Consider the following 22,318-nt stretch of genomic DNA (forward strand, 5'->3'; position numbering starts at 1 on the left):
GGTAAAAATTGCGACCTAGCTAGCATTATTAGATGTCCACTTATTATTCCTCTCAAGCCTCAATAAAACTTTGGTTTCTGATTGGTAAATATTGTGACCTAGCGTTATATGTATTATATATATATCTCCTACGTACTGATCAGCACCGGATCAAGTTCCTAGTAATAGACATGTCTTCATCTACAGCACTGCGAATTGAATTGGACGCATGCAAGTTGTAGGAAATTAAAAACCAGGGTTCTTACTCTCACTTCCATAATATTGCATGCAACTCATATTCTCTCTCAGCTGGTGCTTGAAGAAAAAACAAAATTAAGATCGATCGACCGATGGCGCTAAATTTCTTAATTTACAGAATGTTGGTTGCGGCTGAGGGTCGACGTTACTCGTAGATTGCCGTGAGACCACTAATTAATCGCGAAGTAATCCCGCTTGCTCATCATCAAAGCTAAAACTGGGTAAAAAGTTAAAAAGATACAATGAATTAGTGCTCAGTCCGTCCATCAAAAAGACTGCCGTTCAAAATCAAACAATTTGGTGCGCTTTCTGTCACAATTTAAGACCCCTGCGGCCTCCTCTTGACATTTTCCTTGTACAAAACGACGGTAATTTGCAAGCCTTGTTCGTTTCCTTTTGCCAGGACATTGGATCCTGCATATTCTTTTGTGGGGTTTCCATTTTCCAAACGGGCATGCATATCTGCACATGCATTACCTTCGAATTCACAATTGTCCTAAAATCTTCACCACCATATGTCTCAACCAGTTAGTTGTAAATCGTGACCCAGAACACGCACAAGGCACAGTTTTTTTTTCTTTTTTTTTTCTATGTTTTGTCACGTACGATTTCAAATCTCAGCAGCACCCATATATATAGTATTGGTTCTAAATTGGTTGCTTATAACTTCTCCAACAAATCCCCAATTAATTAGTCCCAAAACAATAATTTCCAAGGCGACCCTTGCAGCGCTTTGTCAATAACTCCTTGTATAAAACCCAAGAAAGCCAGAGGAAATAATCATTACCACACATGAGATTAGTATGACTACCATCCACGTCCTCCATATTTTGATCTCATCGACCGCTTGTGAATACGAGGTACGAGGAAAGTGTTTGCTTATCAAAAAAGGCCGAAATGAAATTAGGCACCAAAAAAAAAAAAAGAAAAGCTCACGCTATTTACTGAAACCTCTATTGAAGATCACAAGAAGACAGCTCCTCAATCATTTCACTGTATCCTTTAAATTACAGGCAAATCCCTCTATTTTAATTTTTCTCTGTTCGTTTTCCCATTATGCATGTTTCTCACTTTTTGCTGCGAGATGGGATACTCTGTGAAAACTTTTCATGTTTTGGATTTTCTTATAGTATGACTATGATAAGATAAGATGCGCATTAAAATTATACTGCACGGTGATATTGAAAACTGACAGTTCCCAGTAACATGAAGAACTCCAACGGAGAGTCACGCGACGCGTATATGAGGGTACAACTTTTTGTTCAAGACAACTACTTATTGCCTAATCAATCATTTTTTTTTTATTAAAACAAAACAAAACAAAACAAAAAAAGGAAAACTTAAAGGAGGATCAATAGTGTATTGCCTATCAATCACGGCACTATTGACTTTAAAAAAAAAAAATTTTTTTTTATGGAGGGCAAAGGAGCCATTGTACGGCGACCATTTAGACCAGCAGGGATTAATTAATACGTTATCCATTTCTTCTTCTTTTTTTTTTTTTTTTACCTGAGCAATTTATCCATTTTAACGTAAACTGAATCTCTGTCTGGTGGAGAATATATAAATTTGCCATTTTGAAACGAAAAATTGCTATGATGTGAAAATACCAAATGTCGATCACTGATTGTGGTTTAGAATGAGCTACTAGGTTGAAATCTATAGTAGTGACTTTTAGAAATGACACGGTAAAAAATGCGAAGTGCATACTTTTTTTTTTTGTTCCTGGGCTCTTATTAAAGAAGACGAAGAAGAAGAAGGTGGTGGTGGCGGTGGTGGTGTAATAATTCAAGTCCAGGGCTCTTATTATCGGCTAGGTCCCCTAACGCCAGATCAAACACCTATAATCTTTGACAATTACGACTAGATCGAGAATCTTTTCTTTCTTCCTTTATTTCTTCAAACTCTTTAGACGTGAGCTTTGTTATCAGAATCTTATAAAGCAGCTTTAGAGAAAGGTGTTGTCATTAGGTAATTATTACTGAATGATTTGGTACTGTATCAGCTGTGGGCTGGCTGCATGAGCCAATGCGAGAGAAAAGGTGAAATCCGACAAGAGGAGAATGCCGGGGAGTGGTGCATGCCTTTTATTAGTTTTTCGAGGTCGTACGTACCGCAAGAGATCGTCGAGCGGTGAGTTTTTTTTTTTAAAAAAAAAAAAAAAAAAACTAACTAAGTAGTAGCTAGATAGAAGTAATCATTTTTCTTCTTTATATACAAAGCGCAAAAAAAAAAAAAAAAAGAAAACTTTTTCGATCAAATAATTTAGGGCTTATAATTATATGTTTACTAAACCGGCCCGGCACGGCACATACAACTAATAAACAAGAGAAGAGACCGCGCTTCAAACACGTCAGGATCCACGCACCTATCACAATACATCATCACATACAATGAAGTCGGTAGGTACTCCCGAATAAAACATGTTAATCAAAAATCTTGTGCTATAGCCCTACCTCAACCACCTGAATCCTTAGTTTAGTTTGTCTGAAGGAAATTTACGCCATTGGATAGTGACATTCTTGACTCAAAGAGTGAAGACATAATAGCAATAGGAGCCAAGATGAACCTTTTTAATTTTCTTTTTTGTAACCAATGAACCTTTTTAATTTAGAGGGATATTTTTGTTTCCAATGCTCGCTCTCTCATCCACCTGATGAAATCGCATCAATACTACTCTCTGCCGTGGTCGAATAATAAATTTTCCATTATTAATTGTGGAGCTTCTTCTACATCGATCAGAAAACAATTGCAATTCTCCAAATTCTTCGATTGGCATTTGATTGTTAGCTTCCTGTTAAGCATCAATGTAAAGGTAAGATATGATCCCTTCTTACCCCCCAAAAAAAAAAAAAAAGTTTTATATTAATTCCAGCTTTTGTACCAGTAAATTTATCGCCCAGTCAACAAAAATTACTACTCGTTTAGCAAAAGCACAAGTCTACCATTCACACATGATGTCTTGGAAGTTTTTTCTTATATCCGAGGCTGTGGCCCTAAAAAATGGCTGTCCATTATGAGTGTAAATGCAAATGGTAAGGGCCAGAAAGAGCAACGTCTAAAATTACAACACACCCCTTTTCCTGACCGCTTACCCTATGGACCAACAATAATACTACTGTAGTACTGTACTATTATGTCAACAGAGACAGGTCGATCCTTTTATTTTTTTAAAAAAAAAAAAAAAAAAAGAACAAAACTCCATTTGACGTACGGCACCGCAGAGGCAGGAGGCATTTGGGCTTCATGGCAGGTCTACAATTCTTGGCATTCACTTAAAAGACATAATCGATCGATCAAAAAGATGATTTTCTACTAGGCAAATTGATAAAAGAAAAAGAAGTTGATCTATTTCACAAGTTTAAATTAAAATGGAGACTTATTCTACCATCTCTATCCTTGTACAAACGCTAAAATTCTATCATACGCAAAGATTTTATAGTTTGCCAAAAAAAAAAAAAAAAAAACTAATGCGTTGATACGTTAATTTTATTTTACAACTCAACTAATCGTCATCGTGCATTACCCCAACATAACATGCATAAAGGATCCCTGGAGTTCATGCATGGTGCGCATACTTCAAAGTCTGCAATGGATCCCTTGAGTTCCCTGGTTTAAGGTTGTGCGGGGTAACCACTGCGCGTTCAGATATTCTCTTTTGTTACGGTTGGCTTGTAGGAAACCTTTGGCAACTAAGGATAGACTGATTGCTTGGGCCTGCCGGGATGGCAGCGGATCCTCCTCAGACGTGTGTCAATTGTGTTATACTGATATTCCTGAATCCCTATCACAATTATATTTGCTGTTGCCCCTGTTGTTTGGGAAGGTGTGCACAAATGTTGTTAAACGAGTAGCCTCTGCTGCAATTTTCCATAAAAATTTCAAGGGTATTTAGGCAGGGTCTTTCCCCTCCTGATGTAGTTAATAGCTGAGCAGATCATGAAGGATTTTCGTGGCATTGTTGTTGGCTGGAGGAGGTGTAAGACGACTTCCTCGACTCTGAAGCGCCGAATTGAATCCTCCTAGTTCTATGTGCCTCTAGTTCGTGTTTGTATATATATATATATATAGGCTAGTTAGTTTTGTTGTTTTCTGATTTTCACTTAACTAGTCCTTCATTTGTGGATAGGGGGAGTGCGACAGATTCGATTATTTTATTTTATGGCCCGTTCGATCTAGTTATTCATAGGTACACCGATATCTCAATCAAAAACAGAATAATTGGCATAAGCATGGTACTTTTGATAAATGACACCTGTGTCTTTTGATGTCACGAGTCTTTCATACAGGTGTGCAGCTTAATTAGAATATCGTGCGATGAATAATCTATTTCAGATCATGCCAATTAATTAAGTACAGCAGTTCGTAACTGCTATAAGAAAATAGTAATAAATAGTATAGTGAATCTTGCTGCTTGCATAAGGTTGTATTCTAGGAATCTTTATGAATTGTAGTATGGAACTGCCATAAGAAATTAGTAATAAATAGTGAATCTTGCTAATTGCATAAGGTTGTAATCTAGGAATCTTCATGAATTATAGTATGGCTTATGTCTTTGGATTCCTCAATCATGCCTGAAAATCTTGAAGGTACTATGTAATTTAGCACAAGCAAAACTAGAATAAACAGGATAGGAAACTTTTGGTGCAAAGAACCCAAACTGTTCCTAATTTTAAGAAGAGTTTATTTAAGGCGCAAAACTGTTGGTCGATCTGAGTTGAAAAACGCCAACGTCTCTGTTACCCATTCGATACCATATCCCTCTTCCAATTAATTTTGCAGCAAACTAAAGCCCTAATATTACCTCACGTGTGCATGGAGAGCTAAAATAAGCAATCTTGCTTACATAATATGCATCACAACACGTAACATATATGACAGCAAAGCTATCAACAAACTACATGATGATTAAATACAAGCAATGTGAATTAAAACACAAAATTTTCCTCCGACAGCAAAAGGGAAAAATTTTCTATATATACTGTGTGTGTGTGTGTGTATATATATATATATCACGGTTATGAGTTGTGTCGGAAAGCATGAAAATTAAACGAATGGAGATGTACAATCTTTGACGATTAGCAGCAATCAAAAGCACTTTTATCTCCCAAAATTCTTGAGAGGTGTACTTGAAATCGAGACAACTCTAATAAAGCAGCTTTATTTAGCCAGAAGGGCTTCGAAAAAAAGTAAGCAATTATTAGTGAATGATTTGCTGTCATTTTACTGAAGATGAAACGAGAAGATACGCTCAGGCTTGTTGACAAGAAACAGAAGAAAAGAGAAAAACAATTAAAGAAGAAGAAGACAAAGGGCATACAATGAATATATATATATATATATATATATATATCTAGCTGGCGAGATTTGTATCAGGCATAGAAGAAGCTTAATTTCATAGTAGTTGACAAACATTTAAACTCATTTAAATTAACTAGAATCATGGGAAAAACATGCACAAACTGATACGAATAAAATTTTATGCTCAGTGACCCACAAATATGACTAAATGAGAAGAGGAATCTTTGTTGGTGAAGCATCAAAGGAGGTTGGTGAGATGGGAGAGATGGAATCCTTAATTGATAATACGACAAGCATGTCCGTGTGGAAGAGCAGAGTGTTTTTTTCTAACCCAAAAAAAAAAAAAAAATAAATAAGTGGGAGTGGGGGTGGGGGTCGGAGATTAAGTGGAAGCGGGAAACCAAGCCATCAATGAGCACACGAGAAAGAAGATATAGTTAGGATAAGAAAATTAACCAAGGATCATAAGGGCAAATGGAAACGAGGCGAAGACCCAGCCACAGTCATCATACATGTTGCAGAAACTCGGGAGGCTGACTAGCTCTACTTAGTTAAAGCAAGCTAGGTGAGTAGTACAGTCCCGTACATATTTTACCGAGATTCATGCGCTTGAAAAATACTTGAATCTGCTACTTCAATTAGGAAGGAGGAAGAACCAAACAATTGGACTCTCGTTGGTTTGAATAGATTAAGAAAAGAAGGGGAGATGGAGGAGCTACCATCTTTATTAGATGAATCGATTTATGTTTCGCGCAGTACGTTTTGGATCCTCTATTTTTAGGGTGTTTTTCAAAAACTAGTTTTTCAAATATAATAAAAATTTTTAAAAAGTACTCTAAAAGAAAATCTAAAAATTAGTTTAAATTTTTTTAAAATTTTAAAAAATATCTCAAAATATATTCTAGAAACTCTTCTACTCTTAAATATCCTAAAATATTTTCTAAACATATTTCAAAATATATTCTAAAAACTCTGCTATAGCAAAGTTCTTCAAAAACATCCCCAAAAATAATTAATCCAAACGAAGGTATTGGACGATCTGTTGTCTGTACTGTATATGCATTTAGTTCATTAATTACGTGCATGATCTAATAATACTAATAATACAGCTGGGTAATTGGTTTTGCTCGCCCGAATTGAATTGGTTCTAAGCAACAAGAATCTAATTCAAAGGCTCAACCGGTATTGAGCTGTAGTACAACTGCAACTGAAGGTAGACTTTTTTAACTTTTCAAATATATATATATATATATATATATATATATATATATATATATGAGGATGGTTGATTTGGCTTAGAAACCCCGAGGCCTCTCTGTTCTGGGGATTAACGTTCACCTCGGACACCCCGCGACCTCAGGCGACAATATGAGTTCGGCTCCTGTGATCACCTCGGGCAGAGCCCTGAGTCATACCGCCGAGGTGAAACTTAAAGGTCTAACAATTGGAAGAGTAACGGATGTGACCTCTGACATGTCCGTCCTGACACACTGCTCTGACACCCTGTCTCCTGCACAATGGTCAATCCAGGAGATAGGCTGTCTCAATCAGATTTTTGGGGACCTGGACCCTACAATCTTTCCCTCCAAATTGTCCCATATAAATACTGGAACCTTACACAGAAAAAGGAACGACTCTCTGGTAACAAAGGAACTTACTTCTTTTCTAAAAAAGTGATCTTTGTGTTCCCATTATATCTCAACTAACTTAACTTTCGGAGGTAAACCGGGGGATATTACCTCACTCTTCGTGAACCAAGCAGGTGATCTCGGTCCAGTGACCTCGAGAGCATCATACTTCCCGACCAGCTAGTCAGGTCAGAATTCACCGCTTCAATTGATGCCGTCTGTGGAAACCCGAAGACATAAGAAGAATGAAATCCATGCGTTCTAGGAGTAGGAGGGTCCTCATCATCAGGGCCGAGGCAAGCGCCGCAGCCCAACAAGAAAATGTCCTTGAGGGTCAGGAGTCCCATGAGGCCTGACCCACTAACGGAGAAGTCATTGCTAGAATGGCTGAGTTTGTGGCTGAAAACTCCAATTATTTCGAAAAGTTAAGAAGGTATTTTAAGGGACAAGACAAGCAAAAAGTCGAGTCTTCTAAAAGAAAGTCAGACGGATCACCTAAGGTCTCGTCTGAAGGAGAATCTGATGAGAGACCTTTCATCAGGAGTACCTTGAAGCGAGCCTCATCTAAGGCTAAGGCCAGAATTGCCTCTATTTTTAGGGCATTCTCACGGAGTTTGCTGGGGAAACAAGATGAGAGAAACCTTGGCTCCCTGGAAGGCAGGAGGTGGATTATATGAGAGTTCCTCATTTCACGGATGATATTAATGAGGAAAGGCTCCCCCCAAATTTCAAACTACCCGTTATATCCTCATACGACAGCCGAGGTGATCCTGAGGATCATATCCACGTATTCATCTCGGCTTTCCGCTTATACTGCGTTCCTGACTCGGTCATCTACCGGGCATCTCAGTGTTACTTCAGGAGACAACTCGAAAATGGTTCTGGGGATTAGAACCTAGGAGTATATCCTCCTTAGGGGAATTGGTAGACAGGTTTATCCATCGCTTTGTCTCTTTCAAGACGACGATGAAGGCCCCGGCGTATTTGTTAAATATGCAGCAAAACCCAGGAGAGTCCCTTCGCTCGTACACCCAGAGGTTTCAAGATAAGAGCATGCAAATACCTGATTCCAATGAACAGGTAACTATAGCCGCATTCACCAATGGGCTCGTCTCAGGAACGTTTAACACGGGAGTACACAAGAAATACCCTCGAACTCTAAAGGAGTTATGGCTAAAGGTCGAGAAGGGCATACAAATCGAAGACCTGAATCGGATGAAAAAGGAAGCCCGGGTGGCTCGTTCAAGGGCAGACTCCCGAAAGAAGAAAGAATTGAACGGAAGTGAGGCCGGAACGACGGGAGCTTTTTAAAACGCCGGCCAAGATCGGCGAAATGTCTTTGACAGGATAGCCAAGGGCAAATCCTCTATTCCGGATTTTGACCTGACTCCTCTGAACACCAATCGATCTCATATACTCACGATTATGGAGTAGAATCACCTCTGACGCGCCCTTCCTCGGATGGCTGAGAAAAGGAAAAAAAGAAATTCTAACCTTTACTGTGCATACCACCGGGATATCGGACAGGAAATTGAGAATTGTAATGACCTAAAGAGGGATATCGAAGAATTAAATAGGTGATGGTACCTAAAGCAGTTCGTCCAAAGAGGTAGAGAGCGTAGCAGGAATAACCCTCGCCAAGAGAACCGAAGTGATTCCAACCGAGATAGCAACCGAGGTGAAATCCGGCGAGACGACAAGCAGGGGTCCAGGAATAGTTGCCGACCCTTTGAAGATCCTAGGGAGATGAAGAGACCTCTTCGAGACGGATCTCCTGGATATGAACCTACCACAGCTGGAGTTGGTTATGGGCCAAACATAGTCGGGGTAATTAACACTATAGTTGGAAATCCGATGGGAGGAGACAACCAAAATTCTCGGAAGAGGATTTATCGACAAGCTAACTCGGACCAAGGTGAGACGAATTCTCGTCTTACTGAGGTTATCACCTATGGTCCGAATGACCCCATCCCTGCTGCTTCTAGCAGCCATGAGGGCTTGGTGATCGAGATGCTCACCAACAACTACATCGTTAAAAAGATCTACGTCGACTCGGAGAGTTTGGTTGATGTCATGTACCACCGAACCTTCGAAAGTCTAAGGTTGACCAAGGAATAAATGACCCCCGTCAGAACCCCCTTTGTCGGGTTCGGAGGACACGTGATGCATTCAGAAAGGATGGTCACCCTGATAGTCACTGTGGGCCGTCATCCCCGCTACCGAATTATCCCTGTCAACTTTGTAGTGGTAAGGATTGATTTCCCTTACAATTTACTTATGGGTCGACCTACGCTCAATGCCCTACGTGCGATCTATTCGACGTACCATCTGAGTTTCAAATTTCCTATTTCAGCAGATATGGCCGAGGTGAGCAGCGATGTTTGTATAGCACGCGAATGCTACCTCGCCACTCTCCAGGCAGCATCTGCCTCTACTTCTGAGTCAAAGGTCGAAGTAGGGAGACCCAATATCCTTTCAATTGATTGCATAGATCCATAATCGTCCAAGAAACCCGAGAGGTTAGAGACCGGGGATGATGTGAAGGAGATTCCCTTGGATCTTTCAATCCCAGAACGAACCATCCGTATCGGAACCAGCTTACCACTATCACTCCGAGATGAGATGATCGGCCTCCTCCAAGAGTACCAGGACGTTTTCGCTTGGACTGCTGAGCAAGGTGTGGGGGTACCCCACCATATTATACTGCACGAGCTAAATGTTGACCCGCACGCTAAGCCTGTAAAGCAGAAAAAAAAAGCACTTCGGTCCAGAACGAGACAAAGCCGTAGTCGAAAAAGCACACAAGCTGTTACCGGCACGAATGATTAAGAAAATGCAGTACCCCACCTGTTTGTCCAACCCTGTCATGGTTATGAAGGATGTCGGAGGATGGAGAATATGTGTAGAGTTTACAGATCTAAATAAGGTCTGTCCAAAAAATTGTTACCCACTGCCGAAGATAGACGCCTTGGTGGATTAGGCGATGAGATATAAGATCCTCTACTTTCTGAATGCCTTCAAAGACTACCACCGGATAGGGATGAATGAAAAAGACTAAGAGAAAACAGCCTTTTTTGCAAATCAAGGAATCTACTGTTACACAATCATGCATTTCAGCCTGAAGAATGCCGAAGTGACATATCAGAGGTTGATCAACCAAGTTTTCAAATCTCAGATTGGCCGAAATGTCGAGGCATATGTTGATGATATTCTTCTAAAAAGCAAGGAAACCTCGATTTTCTTATCCGACCTAAGAAAGGTCCTTGGGGTCCTCCGTGACATGTGGATAATGTTAAACCCCAGGAAGTGCATATTCGAGTAACCTCTGGAAAATTCTTGGGGTACTTCGTGTCACACTGGGACATAAAAGTAAATCCTGACAAGGTAAAGATAATTCAGAAGATGTCTTCACCTCGATGTACACGAGATGTACAAAGACTTATGGGATGATTGACGGCCCTGGACCAATTCTTGTCCCAATCAACATCTAAGGCACTGCCATTTTTCAAAGTCCTGAAGAAGACTGATAAGTTCTTCTGGACAGAAGAATGCCAGCAGGCCTTTGAACAAATGAAGCGATTCTTGCATCATCTCCCCACTTTCACTTCATCTCAGCCCAGAGACAAGTTGTTCTTGTACTTGTCTGTCGTCGATGAATTAGTGAGTGCTGTACTGATACAAAAGGAGGGTATGCAGATGTCTGTTTATTATGTTAGTCGGGTTCTTCGGGACCTGAAACCAGATATGCCCAAGCCGAGAAACTCGTGCTGGCCCTAGTTCATGCGGCACGCAAGTTGAAACCTTACTTTCTAGCTCACAACGTGTACCTAAGGACAGATCAGCCTTTTCGCCAAATTTTATCGTGCTTTAAAGCATTCGAACATTTTACCAAGTGGACTGTTGAATTAGGAAAATATGACATATATTACGAGTCTCATTACGAGTCTCGGAAAGCTATCAAAGCGCAAGCACTTGCCGATTTCTTAGCCGAGTTCACTTTTGATGAAAACAAAGAGGTGACTCCGGATTCTGTCGAGCCTCAGCAATGGATTTTACATATAGACGACTCGTCTAACAGTAAGAGTAGCAGAACAGGTTTGCTCCTCGAAGATCCGCAAGGGGAACTGTGTTCATATGTTCTTCGATTCGACTTCTTCGCCTCCAACAATGAAACCGAGTACAAAGCAGTCATCGCCAGATTACAGTTAGCATGCAATCTAGGTGCTCGGCATATATTAGTGAACAGTGACTCCCAACTCGTTATTTGTCAAATACGGGGTGAGTATGAAGTTAGAGAGGAGGTGATGCAACGCTACCTCTCTAGAGCCCGTCAACTCATTGCATATTTCGAATCCTTTGAAATTCAAAGAATACCCCGATCACAGAACAAACGAGCTGACGCGCTATCTCGCTTGGCTTCCACTTCATTTTCAACTTTAAATAAGACAGTCTTGGTCGAAATCTTAACTGAACCTGGCTATCTCGAAGGAACGGTGTGCCCCGTTTATCCGGAGGACACCTGGATGGGTCCATTGATCCTGTTCCTAGGTGAGGGAGAGCTCCTAGAGGATCGAACCAAAGCCAAAAAGCTTCAGCGCAAAGCACCTCGGTATGCTCTCCGCGACAATGTCCTGTATAAGAGATCTTACCTCGGCCCCCGGCTACAGTGCATCACAGCTGAAGACGAATAGAGAATTCTAAGAGACATACATGAGGAACACTGTGGTGCTCATATCGGCTACCTGATATTGGTTAAGAAGACTTTACTTTTCGGGTATTTTTGGCCAACTCTCCGGCGAGATGCCCAACTGTAGGTCCTTTGTTGCCCATCTTGTCAGCACCATACCCCAGAGCACCACCAGCCAACTAATCTTATGGGTCCCTATCACTTCGATTTGGCCTTTTGAATAATAGAAGACAGACATCATTGGACCATTCCCTCGGGCCTTGGATAATTGTACTTATGTGGTAGTGGCCGTCGATTATTTTATCAAGTGGGTTGAAACTGAGTCTACGAAGCATAACTGGCCTCGTCGTCCAGAAATTTTTCTGGAAAAGTGTAGTGTGCCGTTTCGGTTTACCTCGAATCATCATCCCGGATAATAAGAAACAGTTCGCTGACAACCCATTCATGGAATAGTACGAGAACTTCGGCATCAAGCAACACTTTATTTCGGTGGGACATTCGCAAGCCAATGGTCAGATCAAGAATTTCAATCGGACATTACTCCATGGCATCAAAACTCGGTTACATCAGCTCGATTCTTCCTGGGTAGACGAACTCCCTAGTGTGTTATGGTCTTACCGAACCACAACGAGATCCGCTACCCAAAAAACTTCTTTCTCTCTGACGTACGGTTCCGAAACGGTGGTTCCCGCTAAATTTCTCACTCCAAACCCTCGAATGGCAGCCTACACTGCCGAGGTAAACGATAAAGAGAGAAGAACAGATCTTGATTTTGCCAATAAAAAAAGGGATGCCGCGGCAGCTCGCGTGACTTTGTATACAAATATCCTCACTAGTTACTATAACACTCGTGTAAAACACTTGCGATTCAGTTCGGGTGACCTCGTCTTGAGAAAGAATTCGGTTAGCCGATCTAAATCTCTGGGCAAGTTAACTCCGAAGTAGGAGGGCCCATATCGTGTAGTTTAGGCTAGTCAGAATGGATATTGTAAATTGGCTTATCGAGATGGTACTCTAGTACCCCGAACATGGTATGTCGAGAATCTCAAGTTGTATTACCCTTAGATTCATATTTCATTGTCCTTTATAATTTGTTGTTCTTTTATTATTTTCTTAAGTATCACTAAGGTGTTATTAAAGAAAAAAAAAGGGGACAAGATAGATAGGATAAGGACACGAATGGAATAAAAAGACAATTCTTATAGATTATCAGAAAGGAGATTACAATTATGGAAAGTCGAGGTGTCGAAATTTTCCTAGGAGTTTAGCCTCGGTGGAATTTACAAAATTAAGGGACAGCCTAGGTTTTCTACGATCCGCTAGTCCCGGCCGAACCTCATGCCTCGTCAGCACCGGGCTCGCCTCCTTCAGTGCCCCCACCGAGCCCATCATCTGGCACCTGCTCGAAGTCCTCCATCTCACGATTGAACTCCTCTTTGACTTCGGCAAGGTTTCTTCCAGACTAGATACCCTCGACTATACGATCGCATAGTTCTTTGGCATCGTTATTAAAATTAGGCTTGTCCTTCAACACGTCCAAATCCTTCAGAGTAAGGAAGGAAGCGGCGTTCTGGACGGCTGAAATATAGCCGAACATAAAACTCGGCAGCGTTAGCTCGACGAGGTCACGTTTGAAGGCTTCGAAAGAGCGGAAAGCCTCGACTGCTGAGCTGCCGGCTTTTTCTATGGCTTTCCGAGAAGACTGCTCTTCCTCTGACTACCGTTTCTTCTCTTCGTCCAGAGCATTCCACTCCAGACGCCAGCGCCAATCGGGATGTCTCTTGTCCTTCTCGTCAGGCACGGGCTGGACAAAATGTCGATTCCAGAAAGAAGACCCCGTGATGAGCCCCTATGGGGCTTGGATCTGTTTACCTCGGCCCAGGGGAGACGGAGCAACAACGGTCACACCACGAGTGGCCACCCCCTTTGGAATGGCCGAGGTCTTGGAGGTATCCTCCGAGATAATGTTTAACGGAGTTGTGGCCAAAGTGACAAGAGCGTTCTTTTTCTTCTGAGCCCTGGAAGTCTGAACAGGGGCTTTGCGTTTCTGTGGTCGTTTGGCCACCGAGGCGCTCCCGAGACAATCAGATCCGAGACTCTTGTCACTGCACAAGGAAGAAAGATTAATAAGAATCAAATGAAATGAAACAGTACGAAGTGAAGAATGAAAGAATACAATATTTTTGAAGCCAAATAGAGAAGAAAGAGAGACGGTTCGGGCTGATCAGTGCTCGGCTGATTCCCTCATTAGCAAAGAGCTCCTCGGGGTAGTCCCAATAATTGATCCGGAGGCCCGACCCGAGGAGTTTTCGGAAGCTCTCTTAGTAATGTTTACCTGGGGTAGGGTCTTTCACCAAGACGGGAGGTCTCCACCAAAATTCTCTTGGGAAGTCTTCGACCGAGACGAAGAAGAAATTGTGTTTCTACTCCTTATTGGACGTAAGAGCGTCCACCACCAACTTTGGCACGTTTTTACCTCAGTTACCGAAGTCAAATCACCTCCTCTCACTTCCACTATTGTGGATAGTATAGCAACGATGGAAGAGGTTGACGGTAGGGGTTAGACCCTATTCTCGGCATAACAACTCGAACCCGACGAGGATTCGAATTGCCCAGAATCTGAGGCAATCTTGAAAGAACCTGGTAGTGGGCATTCTTAGTCCCGCTTCCAATTGGTTTATGTAGATGGCCACTCTTTCCTTTGGTGGCTGTTCGGCTGTTTGAGTCAGGCGAGGCGTGTAGATGCTGTAATTCCGGTGGAAGGGATATTTATGAATCATCTCGTTAGCCACAGCCTGATCGACGACGCTATGAAATAAAGGAAGTTGGCCGAAATCGATACCCGAGAGATCGGGAAGGGTTGTCGGTTCTTGCACCCCCTCGTCCCGGAGTATCTCGGATCTGAGTTCGTCGTTGTACAACTCCTCGGATATTTTTTCGACCTGCTCCGCCTCGTCTCCTTCTTGGATCTGCTTCGCTTCGTCCCCACTAGTTACCTCGACGTCCTCCCCCGAGATCAGTTGGTTCTCTCTCTCCTCGAACGAGCCGGACCTCTCTGCCGCTTCAAAGTTCAGCCTAACTGTCTCTCTGTGTGTGTGAGCTATTCTAACTATAAGTAAAAGAGAAGGGATGATGAACTTACTTTTGATTGGAGTCGGGATTTCAAAGATGGCCGAGATGAAAATATGACACAGGTTTGCTCTGAGGTGATTGAAAACTTTTGCTGTAAAAAGTGAAAGGATAAGGACCCTCTTATTTATAGGCAAGCGGGAGAAGGTTGAAAGGATGGCACTCTTGGGATTCTTGAGGGAACACCTTCTCTCCTCATTAAAAGAGGTGCTATTCATTTAACTAGTGATTTGGCAACTGTTCAGAAACCTATCATTAAAGCTACCAGCCATCACATCATCTTCCTACTAGTCCCATCCATGTGTATATGAAGTGTCGACGCTGTGGTTCACACTTTGGGGCGATTGGTAAGCCTCGGGAAGCAACGAGCAAAATCCCTTTTCCCGAAGCTTGGGGGGGCTTAGTAAGAATGGTCGATTTGGCTTAGAAACCCCGAGGCCTCTTTGTTCTGGGGATTAATGTTCATCTCAGACACCCCGCGACCTCAGGCGACGATATGAGTTTGGCTGCTGTGATCACCTCGGGCGGAGCCCTGAGTCATACCGCCGAGGTGAAACTTAAAGGGCTGACAATTGGAAAAGTAACGGATGTGACCTTTGACATGTCCATCCTGACACACTGCTCTGACACCCTGTCCCCTGCACAGTGGTCAAATCCAGGAGATAGGCTGTCTCAATCAGATTTCTGGTGGCCTGGACCCTACAGTCTTTCCCTCCAAATTGTCCCTTATAAATACCGGAACCTTACATAGAAAAAGGGACGACTCTCTGGTAACAAAGGAACCTACTTCTTTTCTAAAAAAGTGATCTTTGTGTTCCCATTATATCTCAACTAACTTAACCTTCGGAGGTAAACGGGGGGATATTACCCTACCATTTGTGAACCAAACAAGTGATCTTGGTTCGGTGACCTTGAGAACATTGTACTTCCCGACCAGAATTCACCGCTTCAATATATATATATACTTTTTTTTTTCTTTTCGCCCAGCTCGTGCATCATTGCATGCATGCTTGCTTGCTTTTGATTTTTGTCCTTTAAACTCGTACCGAATCGAGTGGTCCGATCCCACAAACCAAGAACCGGACATGTGTCCGATCCGAATGTTCCTCGAAACTTTCTTGCAAGGTCACGGTTAAATCCAGTCAAAAATTGGCAAGACCTTGGATTTTTTCAAATTGCTTTGTTGATTTTTTTTTTCTCAGCTAAATACGTTTATTCCTCATCCTATTTCTTCCTCTATGGGTCCGTTTTGTTCATGGGATGATACAGGATTGGATTAATTATCCAGTGTCATCCTATGTTTGGTTACATTTTACAAATAGGATGACATATCTCAATTAACCGAATTAATCCCCTTGTTCATGGGATAAAATAATCCCATGAGGGATGTGGTATTAGTTATCTAGGAATGACTAAGAGATAGAATGATGAAATATTAAACTAATTTATCCTTACAAACAATATAAAATTTATACTCTCATAATTATATAACCTTACCCTTATACGATATATAACATGAATGGACTAATTTGCCCCTCCTAATTAGTTTAAATTTTTTTAACAAATTTGCCCCTACTACTAACATAATAATATTTGAACTAATTTGCCCTTACGAATGATACAAATTCATATTGAATATTATATAATCAAACTCTCAAACAATGATATGATAATAAATGGACTAATTAGTTTAAATTTTTTTAACAAATTTGCCCCTACTACTAACATAATAATATTTGAACTAATTTGCCGTTGCGAATGATACAAATTCATATTGAATATTATATAATCAAACTCTCAAACAATAATATAACAATAAATGGACTAATTTGCCCCTACTAATTATATTAATTTTTTTGGACTAATTTGCCCCTATTCATTATTTTAAATTTTTGACACCCCTATTAATGAATTTAAACTTTTGACTAATTTGCCCCTACTTATATCATAATAAAAGGATTATATTGCCCTTACTAACCTTATTTTCTCAAGCAAATTCTATATAAGCTCAAGCTTGACCCAAAGAAAAATATTTTATTGGCTTGAGCTTAGGTCATTTAAAACTCCTGAATGGGTTGAATTTTATTTAATTTAACCCTATTTTAGTCAAAATTCAGCCCATTATTTACTTAAATTTCAAATTTAGATTCAAAAACTAGGTTAAAACCTATTTTTAAGGGTCCAATTGGGATGAGTTTGAGTGATTGCAAATTCTTCTGTATCATAGCTCTTGATTTACTTTATAATTCTAAAGTTTAAAATTATTTTATTTTATTAAAATTTATAGTTTATTAAATTATTTTATTAAAATCATCCTATAAATTAAGGGGTATTTTGGTCATTAAAATAGTAATCATATCTCATCCAATCTCCAACCAAACACAATATAGGATTATTTCTCAATATATCCTATCCAACTTAGAATCACCCAAATACTAGATAATTTGGATTATTAATTTGAGGATGAATCAATCCCGGATTAATAATCCGAGAATGAATCATTCTATCTCATCCAGTCCGTAAACCAAATGAGCCCAATGGGTTCGACTCCATTAATCAAAACGAACCTTAAATTCATTTGTTAAACAAAATCTAATCATAGATCTAAAGGACAAGGAAAATAGCGAGAAGGATAAAAGGAGAAGAGATAAATTTTTTTTTTTAATTTTGAGTTTGAAAAAAAAACTAACTTGTATAAAGCTCGAAAAGACAAAAATTCAATTAATAAAAGAAGAGTAGCAGCTGAGAAGCAATTTCGCTGACCCTAACAACAAGTAGCGGTTCAACAAAATTATATTCCATACCCTAGCCCTAGTCAATTGGTTACCACCCATTAATCAACTAACCCGTAGGATATGGTCGGATATACAAGGTAACTCGACTCTTATGTACTTGTAGAAAAAGAGAAAAACAGAATTAGATTAACAAAGAAAACAATACAATAGTTGTCCAAATTAATAAAAATGTTCAATCCTGCAGCTCTAAAAAAATCACTAACAAAATAGAAAATCAAAACACAATAGATAATTAAAACAAAAAATATTTCAAATATTTATTTTCATTCTTTTCTATTTCTTGAAATCTATTAATTCATTTTTTTATTGAAGATGACAGATTATTTTACAACAAAAAAATGTAAGCTCTAAAAATTAAGAACAAAATAAATAGAGTGGTGAAGTGGATAGAATTCATGAGAAAAGAAAGAGAAAAAAATAGAATAGTAGAGTAAATGAAATTAGTGGCAACGAAGATAGGAAATTGACAAAGTAATAAGTTGTGAAAAATAAAATATATAATGTCATGGGGTTCATAACTTAAATTATTAGTAAAGGACTAAAGAATTATGGGTTGAAGTTTGGATAGTAGTTATCTTAACCAACTTTGGATATATACGAGTAGGTTTAGCTAATCGTGAATTTTGAAAATTGAAAATCATACCTTAACCTAATTTTTCAAATAGGTTCGAGTAACCTAACCATTTTAAAAATTACAAATTGATTACCCTATTTTTGAATTTGAACCAATTCAGTTTTTTGGATTATCTCTCTTTTCGGTTCCTTTTTAACATTGCTAGCGGTAAGGGAGTAGACGAAATGAATAAGAAACATGAGAAATTAGTTTTTAGGGTTCAAAATTTTTTCAATTCTACGTTATGACTCCTAGAGTTTTACAAAACTAATAATTCATCTGGAAATATTATCCCAAGTTTTAGTTTTATTTGCACATAAACCCCTGAGTTTAATTCTGAACTTGTAAAAAGTGTGCATTTGGTTGTATGAATTGCTCATTGGTTATTCATATTTTTATTTAATTGTTAAGAATTTTTGGAACATCACACATTCGTGAATAAACCTTTCATGACACTGGACACTGCAGACTTTTGATGCCTGCCGGGACACACACAAAATGTTAACGAAATTAGTAAGCATGAGAAATTATTGAAGCCTAAAGCTGCAATTTTTTCAGTTCACATTCGTCATGAGCGACAAATCCTGCCGCAGTGCATGCTCATCACCTTTGCCATGTTTGTGCTCTGTCCCTAGACCTGTTAACGAACCCAGCTGTTCATTTCGAATAGCTCGTATTCGTGAAAGGATAGTTTGAAATATTAAACGAATCGAGTTTGAACGAATTTTTTTGTTCGATTAATAATCGAGCGAACACGATTAATAATCAAGCGAATACGAGTATGTTCGTGAATTTTAACGAACGTTTGCGAACATGAACATAATTATCGTTTGACAAATTTTAGGGTTAATTTTATAACTGGACTTTTATATTTGGAGGGCAAATTGCTTTGTTTTATTTGTTGTTTTTATGTTAATATTAGTTGTACAATTAATGAATAATAGAATTTAGTCACTTAGTGTTTTAATTGTTTTTGAGAATAATTAATAATTTGCATGGCATATTTAAGGTTTAAAATAATTTGGATTTGAGCATTTCAAGCATGTTCGCGAACAGCTCATTTATGTTAATCGAGCCGAACACGAACTCGAACTTAAACACAAATTTTGCTTAATGAGCTGAACACGAACACAGGTTTAGAGTTCGAAAATTAAAGAACAAACACGAACGTTGTTCGAATCACTTAACGAACAGAGCTCAAACATGAGATATTCGATTCGATTCGATTCGTTTACAGTTGTATCCCCTCTTTCCAGTGAATCTGTAGACAGACAGGTTCAACCCGGAGTTGGGCCTACTCCTGGACAAGGAAAAAGTCAAGCCCAACTGTACTTTGGGAGTCGAAGAATTGCTGCAAATTTATAGGCCGGTAAATCTTAGGTGCGACCCCTCCAGTTTGGACTTCTGAATCTGCCGAAGATAACAGCCTATAGTCTGTCACCTTCGTTGGGCCCAATTGTGAGAGCTATTTTCGAGTTAACTGCTAATTTGCTAATTCTCGGTGGACAATTGTGTGTCGGAGCCCATCTAAACTTTAGCCGCACAGAAACTGATAATTGGGACTTGTATATAATATGGAGCTCAGAGTCGTTGCACTTCCTGCACTGCACAGCATCAAGATTCATTCAAGATGTCTCTGCGGCGTCCATTAATATGGTGAGTATTTATTTCCTCTGGAAAAATGGGACAAAGAACGGGGGTTGAAGTTGGAGGTCATGTTTCGGTTATTGTCAAGGTTCCCTCCCATTGAGATTGATACCACCTGAACTATTATACATCTACATGTAGTACAGCTTTTGTTCATTGCGAAGAAAGTTGTTTAAAGATGAACCATAACTGGTAGTGTATTTCAAAGCCATCGTACTAACAAACCATTTTGGTCCTTACTTTCTCGTAATTTGCCTTCTTCTTTACCTAAAAGGCATCTTGAAATGGCAGCACTTGAAAGCCTCAAATCTTTGACAGACAGTGAGGATGTGTCAATTGAAGTCGTTTTTACCTTTACCAAAACTGGTATTGGTTTCCCATTGGATTCGTCCGGCATTTGCCTTTGTTTTGACCCTCAGGTCTTGACCAATTCCAGCTAATCTCTGTCCAGGTCTATAAATGAATTAACATGTACCGCGAGCTCCAATTTCACAAATTTTTTCTTTAGTAATGTTCAATTCGCCCATTAATTAACGAACAGTTTTAAATGGCAGGCGCGCTAATCGCACCAGAACATACACGATTCAGGGCAATCAACAGGGCTCAGATGATAATACTCGTCTATTACTCGGAAGAAAGAAAATACTACGGGACGACTCTTTTAGAAGTGGCCAAGAAACTTAAAATTAACAGAATTTTAAAAGTAGGGAATATCGGATTTGATTTAACCCAAAACAACAGGGTCATGGAAGAAGAAACTTGCTAACGGACGGATCAGTTAGTGAGTACGTACGACTTCACAAGTCTAACAATAAGGCATCTTTCTTTGATGAGGAGGCGTTTCTGCTGCTGCCGCTGCTGGAAAGGCTCCACTGATCCGAAAAACCCATGGAAGAGGAGCAGAACCCATTCCTGCATTTAGCCACAGTTCTGACACTCTCGATCAACTCTTGGGTTCGAGCCTCTTGTGCCAAAATCTCCAACAACTGTTGAGGGCTAATCACCAGCTTAACTTTCCAAAAACCACCAAGCTGATCATTACTGCTGCTCCGCGAAAATACCTCGGTATGTGACCTCTTCAGAATTCCTTGGCTATCAAACGACATCCTATATGGCACTGCAGGCGTGGATTGGGGAACGCTGTTTGACCTTACATGCCCTATCTGAGCAACCTGCCCAACTCTACTCTTGTTCATGCTACCTTTCTTCATCTTCTTCTTCTTGTCGTCCTCGTCGTCCAGCGGTAGCAGGTAGTACTCACCTGCTTCCAAGACTTCGTGGTGAGCCAACGGCTTCCAGAAGAGATCATGGCTTCGGAAAATGCCGTGTCCCGGGAACTCATCGGTGATGAATTCCACCGTGATAGGAGCACCAAACTCCATGATGCCACCATTCCCGTTTACCACTTTGATGAGCACTTCATTCGCCTCTCCTACGCCTATACCTATACCTCCTCCAAACAAGCAATTCCCCATTTCCTGGCTAGCAATTCCCAGCTAGCTACTACAGTCAAAGTACTAGTAGAAAGAACTTGTACTCGATTGACAGGGTCGCTTTGCCTGACCTTTGCAGCTTAAAAGAACACTTGGTCGTCGTCGGTGGAATGAGTTCTTTACTCTTTATATTTACAGCTTTGCTTTTCTTGATTTTTTTTTCCCGAAACGATAGAAATTGTTTTGCTTTTCTTGATGCTCCAGCCAAAAGTTTAAAAAGACGTAGTATTCAATACTAGTATAAAGAAATTCGTATTAGCGTTGGCCGCCACAACTATTGCGTTTAGTGACAATCATCTGCGTTACCATTTTTACTACATGGCAAAACTAAAGCCAACAACGAAAAGAAAACAAACCATACATAGACCAACACTCCAACTTACCAGTTCTGTGGGATCCATTCGACACTTATAGATTTCCAAAAAGAAAATTTGCTGCCTCGTGATTTCAGAGTCATATTGCTCTAGTCAAATGCAAAATGCTTAAAGAACAAATGAGATTATAGTTTAGCATAGGGAGAGGCGCCTTTAGCAATTTTTTCTTTGTTGCTGGCCCAATTATCTTGCTAGTTTACATGAATCTTTTTTGCCTTCCCAACCCCACCTCCCCCTTTTAGAATGGAAAGTCCTTTTCTTCTTTGGATAGATTACATTTTACCTCTTATAATTTAGTATTTTATCACATAACTCCTTTATGATTTAAAAACCTATATATAACCCTATTACAATTTGGATTAAAATATCACAGTTAGTTTTTCTGTTAAAACTAACGGTCAATAGTAAAAAATC

At 39.9% G+C, this 22,318-nt stretch overlaps 2 protein-coding genes across 2 annotated transcripts; one reads left to right on the forward strand and one right to left on the reverse strand.

The window, feature by feature from the left end:
• Positions 1–9,344: 9,344 nt before the first annotated feature.
• LOC140013607 (uncharacterized) lies at positions 9,345–11,857 on the forward strand. Its single transcript, XM_072062957.1, has 5 exons — positions 9,345–9,614; positions 9,675–9,851; positions 10,470–10,550; positions 10,659–10,864; positions 10,909–11,857. The coding sequence occupies exons 1-5, from the start codon at positions 9,345–9,347 to the stop codon at positions 11,855–11,857; spliced, it is 1,683 nt and encodes a 560-aa protein (XP_071919058.1).
• Positions 11,858–20,680: 8,823 nt separating this feature from the next.
• LOC113722440 (uncharacterized) lies at positions 20,681–21,695 on the reverse strand. Its single transcript, XM_027245745.2, has one exon. It carries the CDS (start codon positions 21,510–21,512, stop codon positions 20,835–20,837), a length of 678 nt encoding a protein of 225 aa, XP_027101546.1. The 5' UTR covers positions 21,513–21,695; the 3' UTR covers positions 20,681–20,834.
• Between the last annotated feature and the right edge of the window lie 623 nt (positions 21,696–22,318).

This window comes from Coffea arabica, chromosome 8c (genome assembly GCF_036785885.1).
Source record: "Coffea arabica cultivar ET-39 chromosome 8c, Coffea Arabica ET-39 HiFi, whole genome shotgun sequence".
Taxonomy (NCBI): Eukaryota; Viridiplantae; Streptophyta; class Magnoliopsida; order Gentianales; family Rubiaceae; genus Coffea; species Coffea arabica.